Below are 19777 nucleotides of genomic sequence, written 5' to 3'. Positions count from 1 at the left end.
TATACACTTCTGGCCTTTACTTCTATGGCACTCCCATAAGCATGATAAAAACAGCCACATGCTGAGAGTTGTAGTTCTCCACGTCGTAGAGAACCAGCCTAGCAGCGGAAGACATGTTCTCCACCCCTCGAACACACAGGATATATTATCCACGTCAGAGCGCGCGGCCTCCATTTTGTCATTCGCGGCGCTCTGAGGGCTGTAGTGTGCGGGCGGAAGCGGCCTGTCCCACCACTCCCATCTCCCGCTGTACGGGCGGGCCGTGCGGATTCCACAGCCGACGCCCCTCCCACTCCGTGACGTCACCGGGTGGGCTGTAGTCGCCGCTTCCTTGCCGTCCGTAGACGTAGCGCGCACGGCGACGTCCGGTGGCTGTGTCAGTTACTGAGAGCAGAGAGTCGCAGCAGGCCAGGCGGAGTGGGTCCAGCACCAGAGGCACCATGGGTGAGTCTCATATCCGGCCTGTGCGTGTATGTGTGAGGAGGGACCGCTGTGTGCTGCTCGGTGATGGAGGGAAGAGGCCCCGCAGAGAGGAGGGGGGAGCTGGGTACAGGCCTGCTGCTGAGGGGGCTCCATGGTGTCCCCCCAGTACTTGGCTGCTACTTCCCTGTAGTGAGACCCTCATGGAGGGATGGCCTGTGCTGCTGGTGACTCTGGGGGTTACTTGTTGTGGTCCCATATTTCAGGAGGGAACAGATCTGCAGTGTTTGTGTGAATTGGTGCATTGTTTGTCCCCCTGAGTAGATCATATGATGCCTACTGTACACAGCGGGCATGCTTGAGTAGTGCCCACGCCATGGTGAGCCTCATTCATTTCCCCTGTCACCATATGTCACCATTTGACCACACCCCTTTATAACAAAATTGTCGCGGCTGTCCATGTATGGCTGGAAAACGGATGTAATGGTAAATCTTCCAGCCGTTGTGCCCACTGCCACGCGTTGTCCACTTTATACGCTTTTTGTGCAGTTTTCGTTGTACATTGTGACTCGGGATTGTATGTGATTTACATATTGACAGATATACCTACGTATTAGTGGCATGCGTTTAGTTGGCAGGTTGCCCGATGTCGGGATGATTCTTCTGTAAATAGCCGGCGCATTATGTCATACTCTGCGTACTGTTCTGCCGGTGACATCACTTCCTCCTCAGTGGAATGTAGGATCTGCTTCTAACGCTGAGAGTAGTAGTAGTGGCGGCTTCACAGGAAGCCGGCAGGGCTGAGGGAGAGGGGGGGGGGGGTCTATAAATCCATCAGAAGGCAGACTGCTGTTTATGGGAGCCTGTATCCTGTCTGTTGAGCGGCAGGCACCCTCTACTGCTTGCCACTTTTTCTTGGTTTGTTGATAGGTTAGGAAATTGCTGTTTAGGCTCCTTTTTATTATTCTTTGGAGTATTGATTTCTTAAAGGTGATTTATGGCCAAAAATTGCCTTAGGGTGCCCAGGGCTCAAGCCAAGTTATTTGGGGGGGTCTCTGCTCTGCCGCGTTACACTGTTACGCTCTGTCCCCATTAGCCTGGTAAGGCCTTGTTCACATTTCTGTTTTTTCCCTGCCTTTGACCTGCAAATGGGCCCTCTGATCTCTGGGGCCCCAAGCATTTGCATGGTGGTAAATTCCAGCACTTTGAGAATGTTTGATTCACATGAATGGAAGTTGAAGAAGTCCACCGTATGTGACGGCACTATGTAGCTTTCAACTAACACATAAACATGCATGCTTGGACTGGAGGAGCATGCATGTATACTGCATGTGTATTCTACTCAGACCCTCATGTTCCAAATACATAAACGTATTCTCTGTTCACACTGTGCGTTTTCTACCCATTTAATGACTATTATGTATTTTATGTCCCTAATAAGGGTATATAGGGGTCATACATTCCATAGAAGCTGGAAGTCACTATATCCTAATATCCTGCATGTGCGCTGTAATGGGAAGAGTGGGTTTAGACTGTGGATCCACAAAACATGGTTACTTGCCCCGTGTGTGGTAGTCCCAAAGGTCAGCCGGCGCGTTACTGGGTGGTAGTCCCAAAGGTCAGCCGGCGCGTTACTGGGTGGTAGTCCCAAAGGTCAGCCGGCGCGTTACTGGGTGGTAGTCCCAAAGGTCAGCCGGCGCGTTACTGGGTGGTAGTCCCAAAGGTCAGCCGGCGCGTTACTGGGTGGTAGTCGCAAAGGTCAGCCGGCGCGGTAACGTTGCACTGGATGCTAGTTACGTTGTAGGAAGTGACTACCAGGTCCCTCCTGCTTGTAAACAGCATAATAAGTAATTTCTATCCAAATTTACTCCTAAGTGGAGTTTCCTCTCACTTTCAGCCTGCCGAGGTAAATTGCATTGGTGACTGTGGGAACGGAAGTTTTTTCTCATTTTGTATTCTCGGGGCTGGACATCAGGAAGCGGCTCCTCCCTCAGGACATTGCTAGGGATGCAAGGGTTTGGTTGCGGGTGGCTGTCAGAGACCATCCTTCACCTAATTTATGTCTGGGGGGCTGCATAGCTGTCCTGCCGGAAAGAAGATACCTTCATGTGGGAGGAAATGGAAGAGCAGGGACTGGAAGGTGAACGCTTTTTGTGGTTGCGTCTGCTCGTCAGCTGTTTTTTGTGACCTGTAGCATCAGTGAGTGATATTCCTCACGTCTCTGGATTGCTCCCTTGGCTTTAGAAAAGAGTTTTCATTTTGTTAGTCACGTAGAAATAATATGTGCTTCGGCAGCAGAGGCTTGGAAGTGATGCAGTTGTCTGTGTGGCTGGGTGAGACTCTTCTGAGTGGTGGGCGTCTCCCGTGTGTGTGTGTACCACCAGGAGAAAGCAGGCATGGGACTACTCATTTACTTTACAGGGCGGCTGTCAAACAGATACACTGTAGATGGATCCTAACCATGGTTTATATCCTTTTACGGCATCTTTTCTGAACCATAACAGGGGATTACGGTAGACTTTGGCATTGTCTGGTGGTATGGTTTTAGTTAGTGCATTGTAGCCGATTGCTCCTAACAGTCCTTTTCAGTGGAACCATCACTGGACTGCTAACACATTCCAAGAGAACAGAGAAGCATTGTGTCCTGGTAATGTGTATGAGGTGGAGATCCAGATATAAGTAATGTCCGAGATATATTTAAAGGGGTCGTCCCATGAAAAAATATTCTACAGTCTTAATCCCTGATCTGAATACTATTGTAATTGTGTGGAATTAAACATTTAGCATAGCCACTGTTTGCTCTTTTGCTGAGGTGGTCGTACGCATGTTTTAAATCTTCAACTGCTGCCAGCCATATGTTCTGTTGGAAGCTATGACAGTTGCAGGGAGAGCTGCAGCAGAAAGGACCCCCCCCTTCCTGGATCCATGTGAGGTACAGGGCTGGTTCTAGCTTGGTTAGAAAGAGGTTGGCATGTACTGTATGATGTCTGGTGTTCATTGTGGCATAACCCCCTTAAATAAACTCCACAGCTAATGCATTTTGGACCTGCATGAGATCCTTACTCATGGCCTGTGGATTCGAACAGTGAAAAGTTAAAACTATATTCTATACAATTTTTTTTATCCATATAGATTGGTTAAAGATCATGTCATGGTGTCCCGAAATGTGGAAAACATGGATAAGGATTTCCAAATGGGGAATATTCCCAAAATAGTTAAGGGGTTAACGGCACGTTGATCTACTTCCATAATATATGGGTTACAATGAATACAATAGGGGTGCTCCTAACTATTAGTGATGCGACTGTCACGCTTGTCCTGGCTCTGGGACTTCAGACGCAGACGGTGTTGTCACTCTGGAGCTGTACAGGAAGCTGCACACACAGAGTTAATGGCTGCCCAGCCCTGAAACTTGAGTTGGGACTGATGGATGGCTTCCCATGATTCTCCTTCTGGGCAGAGATAGAGGAAGTGCTCTCATTTGTTTAGTCTGATCCTTGATTCTGAAGTGAAAGCAACGACTTTTTTATTTTTTATTTCTGTGCTATAAATGCTCATTCTGCACATACGATCTCATTGAAAGTGAGCCTGATGGCACAGGACGTGGCATCTTTACCCACATTAGACTTTTTTGTAGCGCAACTGATTTTAACTATTTAACTACAGCTGCAGTCCACATGAATGCATTCTTGTGGACTGCAGCTGTTACTCAATAGTTAATATCAATCCGTAGCGCTCTAAAAAGTCGCAGTGCAGTCCAGGCCTTACAGCGCAACTACAGGAAATGCTGTGATACATGCGGGTCTCGCCTTACGAAGAATGGAATGCCACGTCCAGACTGGTGAAGTAGCTGACCCATCAAGGCATCAATGTCATTATGTGGGTTGTCTCATAAAGAGAACCCCCTGTCTATGGATGTCATATGTGGGGTTCAACACTACATTTTAGCCTTCCGTTGGCGTACACATAAACACCTGAATGGTACTCAAACATATATTGGGATGTATCTGTTCATTTAAAAGGGCCCAAAGGGTTAATCTTTGGACTTAGGCCTCATGCACACAACTGCAAGTCACGGATCCGCAAAATATGGATGTAATCCGTGTGCCGTCCGCATTATATTTTGTGGGCCCATTGACTTGAGTACATATACCATCTTTTTGGGTAATGAATATACAAATGCGGAAAGCACACACAGATGATCCGTATGTCTGTTCTGCAAAGTGATAGAACATGTCCTATATCGCAAAATGCGCACTATGAACCCATTGAAGTCACTGGGTCCGCAAAAGAGTTCAGATGCAACCTGCATATTTTGTGTATCTGCAATTTGAGGACCACAAAATACATACAGTGATGCGAATGTGGCCTAAGGAGAGACGGGCTGTTTATTACAAAGCAGCCTCCTGGATTGCGCAGGATTCTCCACTTCACCGCCGGATCCCCATTTACTGTAATGAGATCCGGCCATACAAAAAGCACTGTGTGCCAACAGCATTTGCTCCGGATCTCAGTAATGGAGATGTGAACGTAGCAATTCATTTCCATCTTTTTTGGTAGATGGTAGACTGGGCGGAAAGCACCTGAAACTGAAGAAAGTGCGGGCAATGTATAGTAATAGTCGATATCTGTATATCAGCATCTGGAGTATTTAGAACGGCCACATCCAGAAGCCTCCCTGCGTGATAGGGGAATGTCCTCTCGGGCTTCTGGAATTTCCTTTTCCGACTTTCCTGCATTTTACCTTTTCCGCTTGCCTTACGTATCCTGCATGTAAGACATATACTGCCTTCTGTGCAGTGGGCTGCGTTCAGTCCTGGGCAAAAAAAGTTTCTTCCTCATCACTTTGGAACAGAGACAGCCTTCAGCAGTGTGGTCTCTCAACCCACAGGCATGCTAGTTTAACCTGTTCCTTGCCAGTTCTAGATTTCCATGTTTTCCTTCTAACTTTCTTTTTTGTTGTTTGAGGCTTGCTTAACCCCAGCGCCAGATAACGGTAACATGTGCATTTGTCCCCTCCAGAGTGCCGTCCTTATATTTGTGTGCTAATATTTGGTGTAATGGGAGGATCTGTTATAGTATAATCTCATAGTCCAGTATATGAAAGATCTGAAGATGGTCACCTAGTAGCTGAGAACGTGATATGCATTCCAACACTGTATGAAGACTGTACTCACAAGCATGCTGCATGTGGATCGTATCTTTTGAACTTGTTGCTATTTTAGGAAGTCATTTTTGTACTTAAAGGGGACGCTTCTCCTCTCCTGACATGTCTTTCAGTAACGACTTGCATTCCCCAGGTAATACCGATTCTTGAGCATCTTTTTATATAACTGTGTTGTGCTATTACTCCATTATTCATACTAGAAGTTTATGAATGAATCCTCTCCTAGTGCTGGGTGATACACATTTTGTGACATCAACGAAGCTGTCATGTGCGCTGACCACTTCAAAAACTGCCCAGGCTCCTCCTTGCTGACTCCACCCACCGACGTCTAGCGCCCGGGCGAGGCCCCTGAGGCTGAGCAGCGCAGTACAGGAGCAAGTGGCGGGAAAGTCTCTGAACTTAGTCCCACTCCGTCCCCCACAGAATTCACTTCGCCTGCGGAGAGAGACCCTATATATTACAGCTGCCGGAGCCTGGCCCTGTTTAAAGGTGTAATGTGTCTGTCTATCAGATGACCCCAATTATGTATTTTACTGCGCAGAGTGCTGCGCAGCCCTGTCTGACTCTGGTCTACTCCTGCCTGCCTGCAACTAGCTGCACGCACCGCACTGCACATTGAAATAGCAGCCAGCAGGCAGGGAATGAGCCATCATGAGTCCCTCCCTCCCCCATGACATGACCAACCAGAAGGAATTACTGTATGGTGGTGGCAGGCAGGTCACACAGGTGGCCATAAGACATGGCGGGGTGGCTGCTGCCCCCATACTGTAATGGATTGTCTCCTTGCGGCTGCCCCCATATACAGTATAACGTCTCCTTGCGGCTGCCCCCATATACAGTATAACGTCTCCTTGCGGCTGCCCCCATATACAGTATAACGTCTCCTTGTGTTTTTTTTCTTTTAAACTGGTAGTTATTGCGATACATTTCTTAATATCGTTATCGTCTGAATATTTTTGATATCGCCCATCCTAATCCTCTCCTGGGTGTTGGGGAGTGTCCCTGTACAGCCTGACACTGGCAGTACTAATTGAACAGTGTCAGACTGTACGGTGACACTCCCCAGCTGGTAACACCCAGTAGAGGATTCGTTCATAAACTTCTAGTATGAATAATGGAGTAATTGGCAAATATAGAGCTATATGAATAGATTCTCCAGTTAGTACATGGGGAATGCAAGTTGTTACTAAAATAGACTTGTCAGGAGAGGTGACAGCTCCTCTTTAGGCACTTAAAGCGCATATGTCAGCAGATTTGTACCCATGACACTGGCTGACCTGTAAGGGCTCTTTCACACTTGCGTTGTCCGGATCTTTCGTGTACTCCATTTGCCGGAAGTGCCCGCCGGATCCGTAACACTGCAAGTGAACTGAAAGCATTTGAAGACTGATCCATCTTCAAAATGCGTTCAGTGTTACTATGGCAGCCAGGACGCTATTAAAGTCCTGGTTGCCATAGTAGTAGTGGGGAGCAGGGGAGCAGTATACTTACCGTCCGTGCGGCTCCCGGGGCGCTCCAGAATGACATCAGAGCGCCCCATGCGCATGGATGATGTGATCCATGTGATCACGTCATCCATGCACGTGGGGCGCCCTGACGTCACTCTGAAGCGCCCCGGGAGCCGCACGGACGCGGTAAGTATACTGCTCCCCACTACACTTTACCATGGCAAACAGGACTTTAGCGTCCTGGCAGCCATGGTAACCATTCAGAAAAAGCTAAACGTCGGATCCGGTAATGCGCCGAAACGACGTTTAGCTTAAGGCCGGATCCGGATTAATGCCTTTCAATGGGCATTAATTCCGCATCCTGTCTTGCGGCAAGTGTTCAGGATTTTTGGCCGGAGCAAAAAGCGCAGCATGCTGCGGTATTTTCTCCGGCCAAAAAAACGTTCCGGTCCTGAACTGAAGACATCCTGATGCATCCTGAACGGATTTCTCTCCATTCAGAATGCATTGGGATAATCCTGATCAGGATTCTTCCGGCATAGAGCCCCGACGACGGATGGGAAAGAACAACGCAAGTGTGAAAGAGCCCTTTTTTTTAATTTTTTTTTACTATATGCAGATAAGCATCTAGGTGTAACAGGGGCGTTGCCTTTACACCTAGAGGCTCTGCTCTCTCTGCAACTGCCTCACTTTGTCTGCACTTTTGATAGGACTGGGCAGATATGATGTGCTGTGTTTTAATCATGGCCTTAGTCTTGACAATCATCTGTACCACCAATGTTCCTCCACGGGCATCAGTGATGCATGCTGCAGTAGATTTCATACTCGTACACTACCGCAAAATAAAATAAAGAACCCCTGACCTCTGGATAGGTCATTAGCATCTGGCCGGTGAGGGTCCGACACCTAGGATCCCCGCCAATCAGCTGTTTGAGAAGACACTAGTGCTCGTCGTAGCACCGTGGCCATCTTGCAGCTTTTCCTAGGCCAGTGACACAACACATTCATCGATCATTTGGCCTAGGCGCTGCCCATTTTTTTTTTTAAGTGAATGGGGCTAAGCTGCGATGTCATGCACAGCCGCTATACAATGTACGGCTCTGTGCTTGGTAAGCAGGGAGTAGGCTGCAGCACTCGTAGGACTGCCAGTGCCTTCTCAAACAGCTAATTGGCGGGGGACCTGGGTCTCGGACCCTCACGATCAGATACTGAGGATAAATAATCAGTTGTAAGATCTCAGAAAACCCTTTAAATGCCATTAAGCTGAGATTGGCAAAGTATAAACTGCTAGTGGTGCTTGGCCAATGATCACACAACTAATGCGGTGCACCCTTTATTTTGGGTTCTGCTTCAGGGTCACATTAATACTGGGTGACATCTCCCCTTGCTGAGATGCAGGCTGGTATGGTAGTGGTCATACAGATGCTGGATATCCTCCAAACCCCACTTTTTAAGGACCAGTTCAGGTCACTTTGTGAGGCTTACATACAAACCGGATTCCCAAAAAGTTGGGACACTAAACAAATTGTGAATAAAAACTGAATTCAATGATGTGGAGATGGCAAATGTCAATATTTTATTTGTGATAGAACGTAGATGACAGATCAAACGTTTAAACCGAGTAAATGTATCATTTTCAAGGAAAAATAAGTTGATTCAAATTTTCACGGTGTCAACAAATCCCAAAAAAGTTGGGACAAGTAGCAATAAGAGGCTGGAAAAAGTAAATTTGAGCATAACGAAGAGCTGGAAGAGCAATTAACACTAATTAGGTCAATTGGCAACATGATTGGGTATACAAAGAGCTTCTCAGAGTGTCAGTGTCTCTCAGAAGCCAAAATGGGTAGAGGATATCCAATTCCCACAATGTTGCGCAGAAAGATAGTGGAGCAATATCAGAAAGGTGTTACCCAGCGAAAAATTGCAAAGACTTTGCATCTATCATCATCAACTGTGCATAACATAATCTGGAGATTCTGAGAATCTGGAACAATCTCTGTGCATAAGGGTCAAGGCCATAAAACCATACTGGATGCCCGTGATCTCCGGGCCCTTAAACGACACTGCACCACAAACAGGAATGCTACTGTAAAGGAAATCACAGAATGGGCTCAGGAATACTTCCAGAAACCATTGTCAGTGAACACAATCCACCGTGCCATCTGCCGTTGCCAGCTGAAACTCTACAGTGCAAAGAAGAAGCCATTTCTAAGCAAGATCCACAAGCTCAGGCGTTTTCACTGGGCCAGAGATCATTTAAAATGGAGTGTGGCAAAATGGAAGACTGTTCTGTGGTCAGACGAGTCACGATTCAAAGTTCTTTTTGGAAATCTGGGACGCCGTGTCATCCGGACCAAGGAGGACAAGGACAACCCAAGTTGTTATCAACGCTCAGTTCAGAAGCCTGCATCTCTGATGGTATGGGGTTGCATGAGTGCGTGTGGCATGGGCAGCTTGCATGTCTGGAAAGGCACCATCAATGCAGAAAAATATATTCAGGTTCTAGAACAACATATGCTCCCATCCAGACGTCATCTCTTTCAGGGAAGACCCTGCATTTTTCAACAAGATAATGTCAGACCACATTCTGCATCAATCACAACATCATGGCTGCGTAGGAGAAGGACCCGGGTACTGAAATGGCCAGTCTGCAGTCCAGATCTTTCACCTATAGAGAACATTTGGCGCATCATAAAGAGGAAGGTGCAACAAAGAAGGCCCAAGACGATTGAACAGTTAGAGGCCTGTATTAGACAAGAATGGGAGAGCATTCCTATTTCTAAACTTGAGAAACTGGTCTCCTCGGTCCCCAGACGTCTGAGTGTTGTAAGAAGGGGAGATTCCACACAGTGGTGAAAATGGCCTTGTCCCAACTTTTTTGGGATTTGTTGACACCATGAAATTCTGATTCAACATATTTTTCCCTTTAAAATGGTACATTTTCTCAGTTTAAACTTTTGTTCCGTGATTTATGTTCTATTCTGAATAAAATATTAGAAGTTGGCACCTCCACATCATTGCATTCAGTTTTTATTCACGATTTGTATAGTGTCCCAACTTTTTGGGAATCCGGTTTGTAATAGAATGACCCCATTTTAGAAACTACACCCTCAAGGTATTCAAAACGGAGTTTGCAAACTTAAAGGCCCCTTTCACACGGGCGAGTATTCCGCGCGGATGCGATGCGTGAGGTGAACGCATTGCACCTGCACTGAATCGGGACCCATTCATTTCTATGGGGCTGTGCACATGAGCGGTGATTTTCACGCATCACTTGTAACCATGTTATAAGGGAAAATAATACAATCTACAGAACACCAATCCCAAGCCCGAACTTCTGTGAAGAAGTTCGGGTACCAAACATGCTGATTTTTCTCACGCGCGTGCAAAACTCATTACAATGTTTTGCACTCGCACGGAAAAATCGCGCGTGTTCCCGCAATGCCCGTCTGAAAGAGGCTTAACCCTTTAGGTGTTCCACAAGAATTAAAGGAAAATGGAGATTAAATTTCAGAATTTCACTTTTTTGGAAGATTTTCCATTTTAATCAATTTTTTTCTGTAACAAAGCAAGGGTAAACAACCAAACAAAACTCTATTTATTACCCTGATTCTGTAGATTACAGAAACACCCCATTTGTGATCGTACACTGCTGTACGTGCACACGGCAGGATGCAGAAGAAAAGGAATGCCATATGGTTTTTGGAGGGCCGGGTCACATTTGAAGACCCCCTAGAGTAGAAACTCCAAAAAAAGACGCCATTTTGGAAACTACGGGATAAGCTGGCAGTTTTGTTGGTATTATTTTAAGGTACATATGATTGCTTTTTGTGAGGCAAGGTAACAAAAAATAGCCTATTTTGGCACCATTTTTATTTTGTTATTTACAATGTTCATTTGACAGGTTAGATCATGAGATATTTTTATAGAGCAGGTTGTTACGGATGCGAAAATACCAAATGTGACAACTTTTTTTTTTTTTTTTTTTTTTTTAGTGTCTCCATATTCTGAAAGCCTTTTTTTTGGGCAACTGTCTTATGTAGGATCTCATTATTTGCTGAATGACTGACTGTTTTATTGGTACAATTTTGGAGTGTGTATGACTTTTTGATCGCTCGGTATTACACTTTTTGTGATGTAAGGTGACAAAAATGTCTATTTTTTATTTTTTTTTCCCTACAGTGTTCACCTATTCAAGGGGTTAGGTCATGTGATAGTTATACAGCAGGTGATTATGGACGCGGCGATACCTAATACGTATACTTTTATTTATTAAAGTTTTACACAATAACCGCATTTTTGAAACAAAGAAAATCATGTTTTAGTGTCTCCACATTCTGAGAGACAGTTTATTATTTATATTTTTTGGCCGATTTGTCTTAGGTGGTTAGGGTCTCAATTTTTGCTGGATGAGATGACTGGTTTGATTTTGGGGTGCGTATGACTTTTTTATCGCTTGGTATTACACTGTTTGATGTAACGGACGTGACAATACCTGTTTTAGGTAGGGGCTTATTCTGTGCGGTATGAGGTGACTGTTGGATTGATACTATTTTGGTGGGGAAACGGCTTTTTGATCGCTTGGTGTTGCACTTTTAGTGATGTAAGGTAGCATCTCTCTAATAAAAAAAAAATTAAGTTTCAAGGAGGAAAAAAAAAGTAGTCTGTTAATAGTTGTTTAGTGGGTTTTTTATTTTTATTTCTGTGTAACACCAGCCGAATGTACAGAGCCATGGAATTAATGGCGCTTTAAAATAAATAATAATAAAAAAATACCTATTGTTTAAATCACTATTTATTTTTTAAAATGTTTCGCTTCACTTTATTTAAAATAAAAATATATAATCCTGCAGTTTACACAGTGACCTCTTGGCCTAATAAAAGTCTTGATTTCCTGTTCTGTACAGATGACCTTTCAGTGGCCATTATCACCATAGGCAGAGTTACAATGATGAGTAACACCTCGGTATAGCTAAGACAGAATCCATCATTCACAATAGTTGATGTCACAGCTATCCCAGTCATCTCCATGACTGCACATCCTGAGACTGACTTCCTCTGATAGGATAGGAACAAACACAGAGGGGTTAAAAACCCTACCCCTAATCGCCAATGTTTTTTACTGTCATGGCAGAGAGGTGCTGGGAGCTCTATGGGGTTCCTGGCAATGTCTGTACCTCAGCAGGCGTTTTCCTGTACAGAGCGGAGGTTGGTTCCGGTGGGCGGCTCTCCCTCCTCCTGCATGGTCTGTGCCCGGGCGATGTTTATGGCCCTGTTCAAGTTCCCTCCTGCGGCGGTCCAGGAGGGCTGTATGCGGAGTGGCAATATGGAGCCTGGAGCGACGGTAGGACGCGCTTCCCTCCAGCCGCCGGGTGATGACGTCAGACGCAGAGGTGGGTGGCTTTGCGTTGTGGTGTCATGCCGGCGCATGGCCAGTGGATATAATGGGGCAATGCCAACTCTAATATGGCGCCCGGCGGTCTTCACCCCTGTTTGTGCCTTTTGGCGTTCTGGTGGACGGGACCTGTTGACTGAGTGCCCAGGGTCCAGTGAGTAGCCTGTGTCAGGCACCCTTCATGTTTGGTTGTTACCTTGTAGTGGTTGACCATTCTCTCCCTTATGTTTCAGGGAGAAAAGGAGTCTTCCTCCTCTATTAAGGTTAAGGCCAGGAACTGCGGCTTGTGTTTAAAACGTCTGCCTTCTTCTGGGACTAAACATTTGTGTAAAGAATGTACACATTGGTTGTTAAATCTGAATCCACTAGCCTGTTGGAGGACATCAAATCCATGGTTAGGGAGGAAGTTCAATCTGCCCTGGCCTTCTGGGATGCGTGATTCTGATTCAGTAAATCCTGATATCTTGGATAGGACCCAGGAGTCCGATGAAGATAACGAATACGGGAGGTTTCTGAATTAATTAAAGTTATAAGGGCCACTATCAGGATGGAGGTTCCCAGGAAGCCCAGATCGGTTCAGGAGGAGCGGCAAATTCAGGACTATAATAAATCTGAAGCCACTGAACAAATGTATCACCTATCGCAGATCCAAGATGAAAACAGTAGGGTCTGCAGTGAAACTCATCAAGAAGGGGGCTATGATGGCCACGATGGACCTCAGGGAGGGGATGCTTACTTTTTAACGTCGCGATCCATCCCCAATCCAGAAAATATCTAAGATTTGCAGTCCGGCTGGAAGGAAGCATCTATCGTTACCAATTCAACTGGCTTCCTTTTGGAATATCTTCTGCCCCTTGCATATTCTCCAAGATCATGGCAGAGATAGTGTCCTCCCTTAACCCAGAAGGGGATACTAATAATTCCGTATCTGGACGATCTTAGTCATAGCAGAAAATATGGATCTTCATTCCCATCTTCAGGTTTTTTTTTTGTTTTTTTTCCCTCATTTTCAGGCCCTGGGCTTGATAGTAAATTGGGAAAAATCCGACCGCCTTCCAGACAGAGTATTTTTGTGCATCCTTCTAGATTCCATCCTCCAGAAATCTTTCTTACCTTTCCCAATGGTCCTGGATCTGAAGCTCAGAGTCCAGCAAGTCCTTGGAAAAACCCATTTGCTCGATGAGAGGGGGCATGAAAAGTCTAGGACACCTCTTGTCATGCATTCCTGGGCTCAATACAACATGAGACCTTTGCAGGACCTTGTCCTCAGGAAATGGAACAGATCTTAGTCAACCCTGGACCAGAGGATATTTCTAAACAGGGAAGTAAGAATCTCTTTACCGTGGTGGCTCAGACAAGAATCTACAGATGGGGGTTTTCTAGAATAAGGCCGAATGCACATGGCCGTTGTTCACGGCCGTGAGCGGTCCGTGGAACCGCGGCCTGGATTCCTGCTGAGAGCAGGAGCGCATGGCGTTATTGGTTGCTATGACGCCGTGCGCTCCCTGCTGCCGCCGCAATACAGTAATGCACTGGTTTGCTCTATCTAGTTGACAACTGATGCCAGTTCTTGGGACTGGGGCGCCCTTATAGCCAGAAGTTCCTTCCAGGGGGCTTGGTCCGAACATCAGAGGTGGATGTCGTCCAATTAGAGAGCTTCGGGCAATATGGGAAGGTCTCAAAGCAACATAGGCCCAGTCAAGAAACAGTCATGTACTGGTCCAGTCAGACAACTCCACAGCAGTGGCTTTCATCTGGCATGGTCATCTTCAGAGTCTGCAGAGACTAGATCAGGCGAGTGGTCTTTTTCTCAGACAGCCTTTCGAAGATCCAGGTTCATTGGGGCAGTCAGAGTATGGATTTGTTCGCCTCAAAGAAAAGCCACAAAGTGTTTCATTACTTCTCCCTCACCCCAGGGATCCCTGCGGGGCGGTAGACTCCTTCACTCAGGATTGGACGTCGGGTCTTGTTTATGCTTTTTCCCCACTTCCGAGGATTCCGAAGGTCCTCCAGAAGTTCAAGACCGAGAAATGTACCCTAATCCTGGTGGTCCCCTTTTGGCCCAGAAGGGGCTGGTTTGGTCTTCTGAGATCCCTCAGCCGGGAGGATCCAGTTCTGTTTTCTCCGACGGAGGACCTTCTAATGCAGGGTCCAATCAATCATCTGAACCCCAGGCTTCTCAAGCTGTCAGCCTGGTTACAGTCCATTCTCCTAGGTCTGGGTCTATCTCAGAGGGTGATGGGTACCCTAATGCTCAGCAGGAAGTCCAATACCTCTAAGGCATATCTTGTTTTTTATACAACATTGCATTATTATTTAAAAAAAAATTTTTATTTTTTATTGCTGCTTATTTAGCAAGCGCATAGATCAAGCTTTTTGCACCAGAATAGTGGTACCAAAAATTTGCATTTTATTTTATGCTGTGTGTGCCTCCTAATAATTTTGGCAAATCACCCTGCACCAGAATCCAGATGAAGACTGGCATGAGAACCCCAGTCTTTATAAATTCCCCACAGATTTTTCTGCAGTTTTTTTTGGATTTCACTGGGTCCTGAATTTAGGTTAGATAATAAGTATTGGTGGAGATTCCACGTCATCAGCTCCAGTTAGCACTTGTTACCATTAGACTGTCATTGGTGTGACACGTGACAGGAAAGATTACTGTAGAGAAGGGCTTGCAGGCTGAATTGGAGAATACGGCAAGAAAGAAAATGTGTTTTTACGGTTATACTGGAATGTTTGCTTCTCTACAGGATCTGGTTTACAAGAAGGTTATTTTATGAGTGAAACCAATGATCTGTTTCAGAAGTCCTTCTTCTCTAGCCGTGTAATACAGCAACTTCCCCTCATCACTGTCTGCAGGCATCTGCCCCGAGCATCCTTGATGGGTCGTCTCCAGGCCCTGCAGGGATGTTTGAACTTGTTTATGATGCTTCCTGCAACCTTATCCAAAACATGCATATTTTTTTATTTATTTACTTGGCATGTATGACAATTGAGTGGATCCGAATAAACAGATATAGTATGTATGGAATTCATAATTGTCTGCTGAATTGGGTGCAGAGCAGGGCTGCAGCAAATGATTATTTTAGCAATTGAGTATTCTACTGATTATTTTTTACGATTAATCGAGTACTCTAATAAGAAAAATTAATAGACGGTTTCCCTTCATAAAAACTCATCAGACCCCCATCCATTGCCATCTGTCCCCCTCCCCTAGTGCCTCCATGCCATCCACCATGTCCCCACTCCCCCAGTGCAATCATATCAGCCCCCCCCCCCCCCCCCCCAGCAGATTCGGGCCTTATACTTTCCTTTCCTGGCAGTGCGCTGGCATGGAGTCCTCATGAGACGGACCGCATCTTCTTCCCTCTTTCCGGTATGCACTGGATGGAGCCTGACGTCACACACAGCGGCAGCCTGCGGCGCTGCTCGGTGCGGACGGGAGGCCACCGTGGTCACGTGATTTAAACTAATCCTGCATCAAGGTTATTTTTTTATTTTTTTGCATCGATGAATCGTTGCAGCCCTAGTCCAGAAGAACTTAACAGCAGGATGAGCTTTTTGATGTAAACGTTTGCTGAATCAGGACTCATGGACACAAACTTAGTTTTTGTCCACATCCGATCTGCGTGTTTTGCGGGTCGGCGGCAGACCCGTTCACCTTTAGTTGGGCCGCAAAATTTGCAGACAGCACACACTGTGCTATCCGCATCCGCACGTCCGCTCAGTGGCATCCAAAAAATATAGAACATGTCCTATTATTGTCTGTATTAGGCTACTTTCACACTAGCGCTTGATCGGATCCGTTCTGAACGGATCCGATCATATTAATGCAGACGGAGGCTCCGTTCAGTACGGATCCGTCTGCATTAATAACTTAGAAAAATTTCTAAGTGCGCAAGATGCCTGAGCGGATCCGTTCAGACTTTCAAAGTAAAGTCAATGGGGGACGGATCCGCTTGAAGATTGAGCCATATGGTGTCATCTTCAAGCGGATCCGTTCCCATTGACTTACATTGTAAGTCTGAACGGATCCGCTCGCCTCCGCACGGCCAGACTGATGCAGTCTGAGCGGATCCGCTCCATTCAGACTGCCTCAGGGCTGGACGGAGGCGTTCGGGTCCGCTCGTGAGCTCCTTCAAACGGAGCTCACGAGCGGACCGACGAACGCTAGTGTGAAAGTAGCCTTACAGACAAGGATAAGACTGTGCTATTATGGGTTGGACGTTGCGTTTCGAAAAATTTGAAATGCACATTATCTGACTGGTCGTGTGCATGACCCTCTAATTGGATTTTCCAGTTAATAGAGGGAAGCGGACTATTCTGGAATCATCCTGTAATACAAAATAGATGATTTTTCTATCTGACAGATCCCATGCCAGTCCATGAGGGCTTCACTGAGTTGCTGAAACCAGTGATTTGGTGCAGTGGTAATGGGTTGTCCCCACTGCAGCCAGAACAGTGCCCTGTTGGGAGAACTGGGGTGGCAGTGCAGGATCTGTCAGGTAAAATGCACTTTTTAGCAAGAAAAAAATCTTGCAAAAAAAGTGCCTGTGTCTTAAGTCAGTCAGGGAGATCCAGCATGGACAAGACCCCCTGATCCGGCACAAATACCATGCTTTGCCCGATCAGTGAGAGAGCTGTGCCTCTAGCAGAAGAAGCAGCATGGCAGAACACAACAGAGGAGACACATTTATTTGGATAGATACATTTACTGAGGGGACCACATGCACTATTGCTGGTTGTTACAGCAGATGACACAGTAAGGGCTTATTCAGACGGCTGTACGCTGTCCCCAAAAATGCGGGTCAGTTTTTTTGCAGACAGTTCAGCATGTCCGCAAAAAAGACGGATGTCATTCAGTTTTTTTTGCTGACCCATAGACTTTAATGGGGCAATGTTCTGATTTTCACTGACAAGTATAGGACATGTTTCATTTGTTTTGATGAGCTGTGCAATAGAAGAAAAGAAAAGGCCCCATAGAAGTGAATGGGACAGCCTCTAATCCGCCCAAAAAATTATCTGCATTTTTGCTAACAGCATACAGCCATCTGAATGAGCCCTAAGGTTAACAGGAGCTGACAGAAGCTATTCCCCATGATAAACCCTAAAGTTTTTGAACTTGATCCCTTCACTTCAGTAAACCACATTCCCTTCAAAAAGGACATAGAAAATATTTTTTCTAATTTTCTGTTGTCTAAACCTGGGGTGCGTCTTATAGTCGGACGTATTTTATAAGGTGCAAAATACAGTAATTATCTATTCTTTATTACAGTTTATTGTCTGCTTTCTTCTTGAAACTGGACAAACTCTTTAACGGAAACTGACAGGAGCAGACAACAGTCTATTATAGACCTGACTAATATCTAGAAACACTTCACTGTTCACTTAGACAGTACTGGTAGTAGTAGGGTGTAGGATACATTTGATTTCCTTTTTTACTTACTGTACTATACAGAAGTGAAAATTTCCTTTAACATAATAAGGTTTAGGTGAAAAATGCAAACTCCCAAACAGAATATCCATGGGATAAATGAAAGATCCATATTTTGTTGAAGCCTTGGTGGTTCTGGTTTGAGTGTACTGATGTGGGTTGGGTCCAGTATCCTTTAGAGATGCTGGTAAATTTCAGAATGCATATGAATACACTCGGACTGCTCTACAGAGAAGAAAATCATTGCACTAACCTTGTCACCGAAGGTTAGTAATTGCTTTAAGCAAAAATCTTTACAATGGCCGTTGTGTAGTTGTCCTGCTTTTACCTTGTAAAGTTATTTAGAGCGGTGACCTAAAATAGCCAAAATGGACATGACTGTGCATGAAGCCTTATGGGACTAAAATGTACTATATAAAAATGTGTTGTCTTGAAGATTTTGCATATTAAATATTCACTTTTGTTTTAGGATGTACTGTTCTTAAAGGGACATTTATCTGACTTTTTTTTTTTTTTTTGTCTTCCTTTATGCCTCCTGCTCGTCTCTTTCGACCTCTTGGAATGGTTGATTTACCATCTGGACGTCCATTACCCTTGGAATCCTCGAATGCTGGAACTGTGTTATTTACAAAGTAGCTGTAAGTAGCCCTTATATGTGCAGTTCTGTATTATTATTTCGTGTCTTTTATGTTTGTTGATAGGAACATTATTTTCAATCACAACACAAAGACCAAAAGTGTTTCTATGATAGTAGACTGTGTTCATAGGTTTACTCGCACACATTTTGGGCTGTTTAATGTCAAGGTAAATAGATGAATATAAATGGTCAGTTTTATAGTCCTTTATGTGGGCACCTTGGTATAGAGCTGGAGAAGCTGAACAGATTGATGCACTATATGGGTAAACGTACTGGGTCATTACATCTACAGAAGATTTTGTGACCTCCCATTCTAAATCCATAAGCATTAATATGTAGTTGGTCCCCCCCCTTTGCAGCCAGAACTGCTTACACTCCCCTGGAAAGGTTTTCTACATGATTTTGGAGTGTCTGTAGTAATTTTTGCCCATTCATCCATTATAGCATGTGAGGTCACACTGACGTAGGTTGAGAGGCCCTGGCTCACAATCGCCATTCTGCTTCATCTTCGATGAGGATGAGGTCAGGGCCCTGTGTTGGCCAGTCAAGTTTTTCCACACCATACCCCCCCCCCTTCCCCAGCTATAGATCCTTGGGGCACAGCCATACTGGAACAGAAAAAAGTATTCTCCAAACCGTTCCCACAATGTTGGAAGTGCTCAACTGTCCAAAAATGTCTTGATATGCGGAAGCATTAAGATTTAATGGAAATAAGGGACCTAGGCCAAACCCTGAACATCAGCCCCATAGCAATATCTCTCCTCCACTATACTTAACAGTTGGCACAGTGCAGTCAGGCAAGTAAAGTTCTCTATTTGCAAAACCTTTCTTGTCTATCAGACTGGCAGATAGAGAAGAGTGATTTGTCACTCCACAGAACACCAGAGTCCAGGGTGGCATATCTTACATCACTCCATCCAGCGTTTTGCATTGTCCTTATTGATGTAAGGCTTGCATGCAGCTGCTCACAATGGAAACCCATTTCATGCAGCTGCTGGTGCACAGTGTTTGTGCTGATAATGCCAGAGGAACAGAAAATGTTATAAGGGAAAATAATACAATCTACAGAACATCGATCCCAAGCCCGAACTTCTGTGAAGAAGTTCAGGTTTGTGTACCAAACACATGCAATTTTTCTCACACGAGTGCGAAACGCATTACAATGTTTTGCACTCGCGCGGAAAAATTGCGGGTGTTCCCGCAACGCACCCGCACGTGAAAGAGGCCTTTCAGTGGAGAGGTTAAAAGGTAACTAGCCTTTAATACAATAATT

The 19777-nt window shown here is 45.3% G+C and overlaps 1 protein-coding gene across 6 annotated transcripts in view; it reads left to right on the top strand.

Annotated features, from left to right (window-relative positions):
* The first annotated feature begins 217 nt into the window (after positions 1–217).
* SEPTIN7 (septin 7) overlaps positions 218–19777 on the top strand; it is a 108865-nt gene continuing 89305 nt past the window's right edge. For 2 of the 6 annotated variants that reach the window (XM_044292724.1, XM_044292722.1), the window contains exons 1-2: positions 2500–2560; positions 18501–18505. In XM_044292724.1, coding sequence (XP_044148659.1) covers positions 2527–2560; positions 18501–18505 — 39 coding nt within the window. In that variant the 5' untranslated portion in view covers positions 2500–2526. Of the gene's footprint in view, positions 445–2499; positions 2561–2594; positions 2597–2853; positions 2885–3782; positions 3785–18500; positions 18506–19777 lie in introns of those variants that run through there. The other 4 variants (XM_044292728.1, XM_044292726.1, XM_044292723.1 and 1 more) reach the window with 4 other exon arrangements.

The sequence above is a fragment of the Bufo gargarizans genome, chromosome 5 (genome assembly GCF_014858855.1).
Source record: "Bufo gargarizans isolate SCDJY-AF-19 chromosome 5, ASM1485885v1, whole genome shotgun sequence".
Lineage (NCBI taxonomy): Eukaryota > Metazoa > Chordata > Amphibia > Anura > Bufonidae > Bufo > Bufo gargarizans.
Note: the sequence above shows the minus strand (reverse complement) of the source record. Positions and strands in the feature narration are given on the sequence as shown.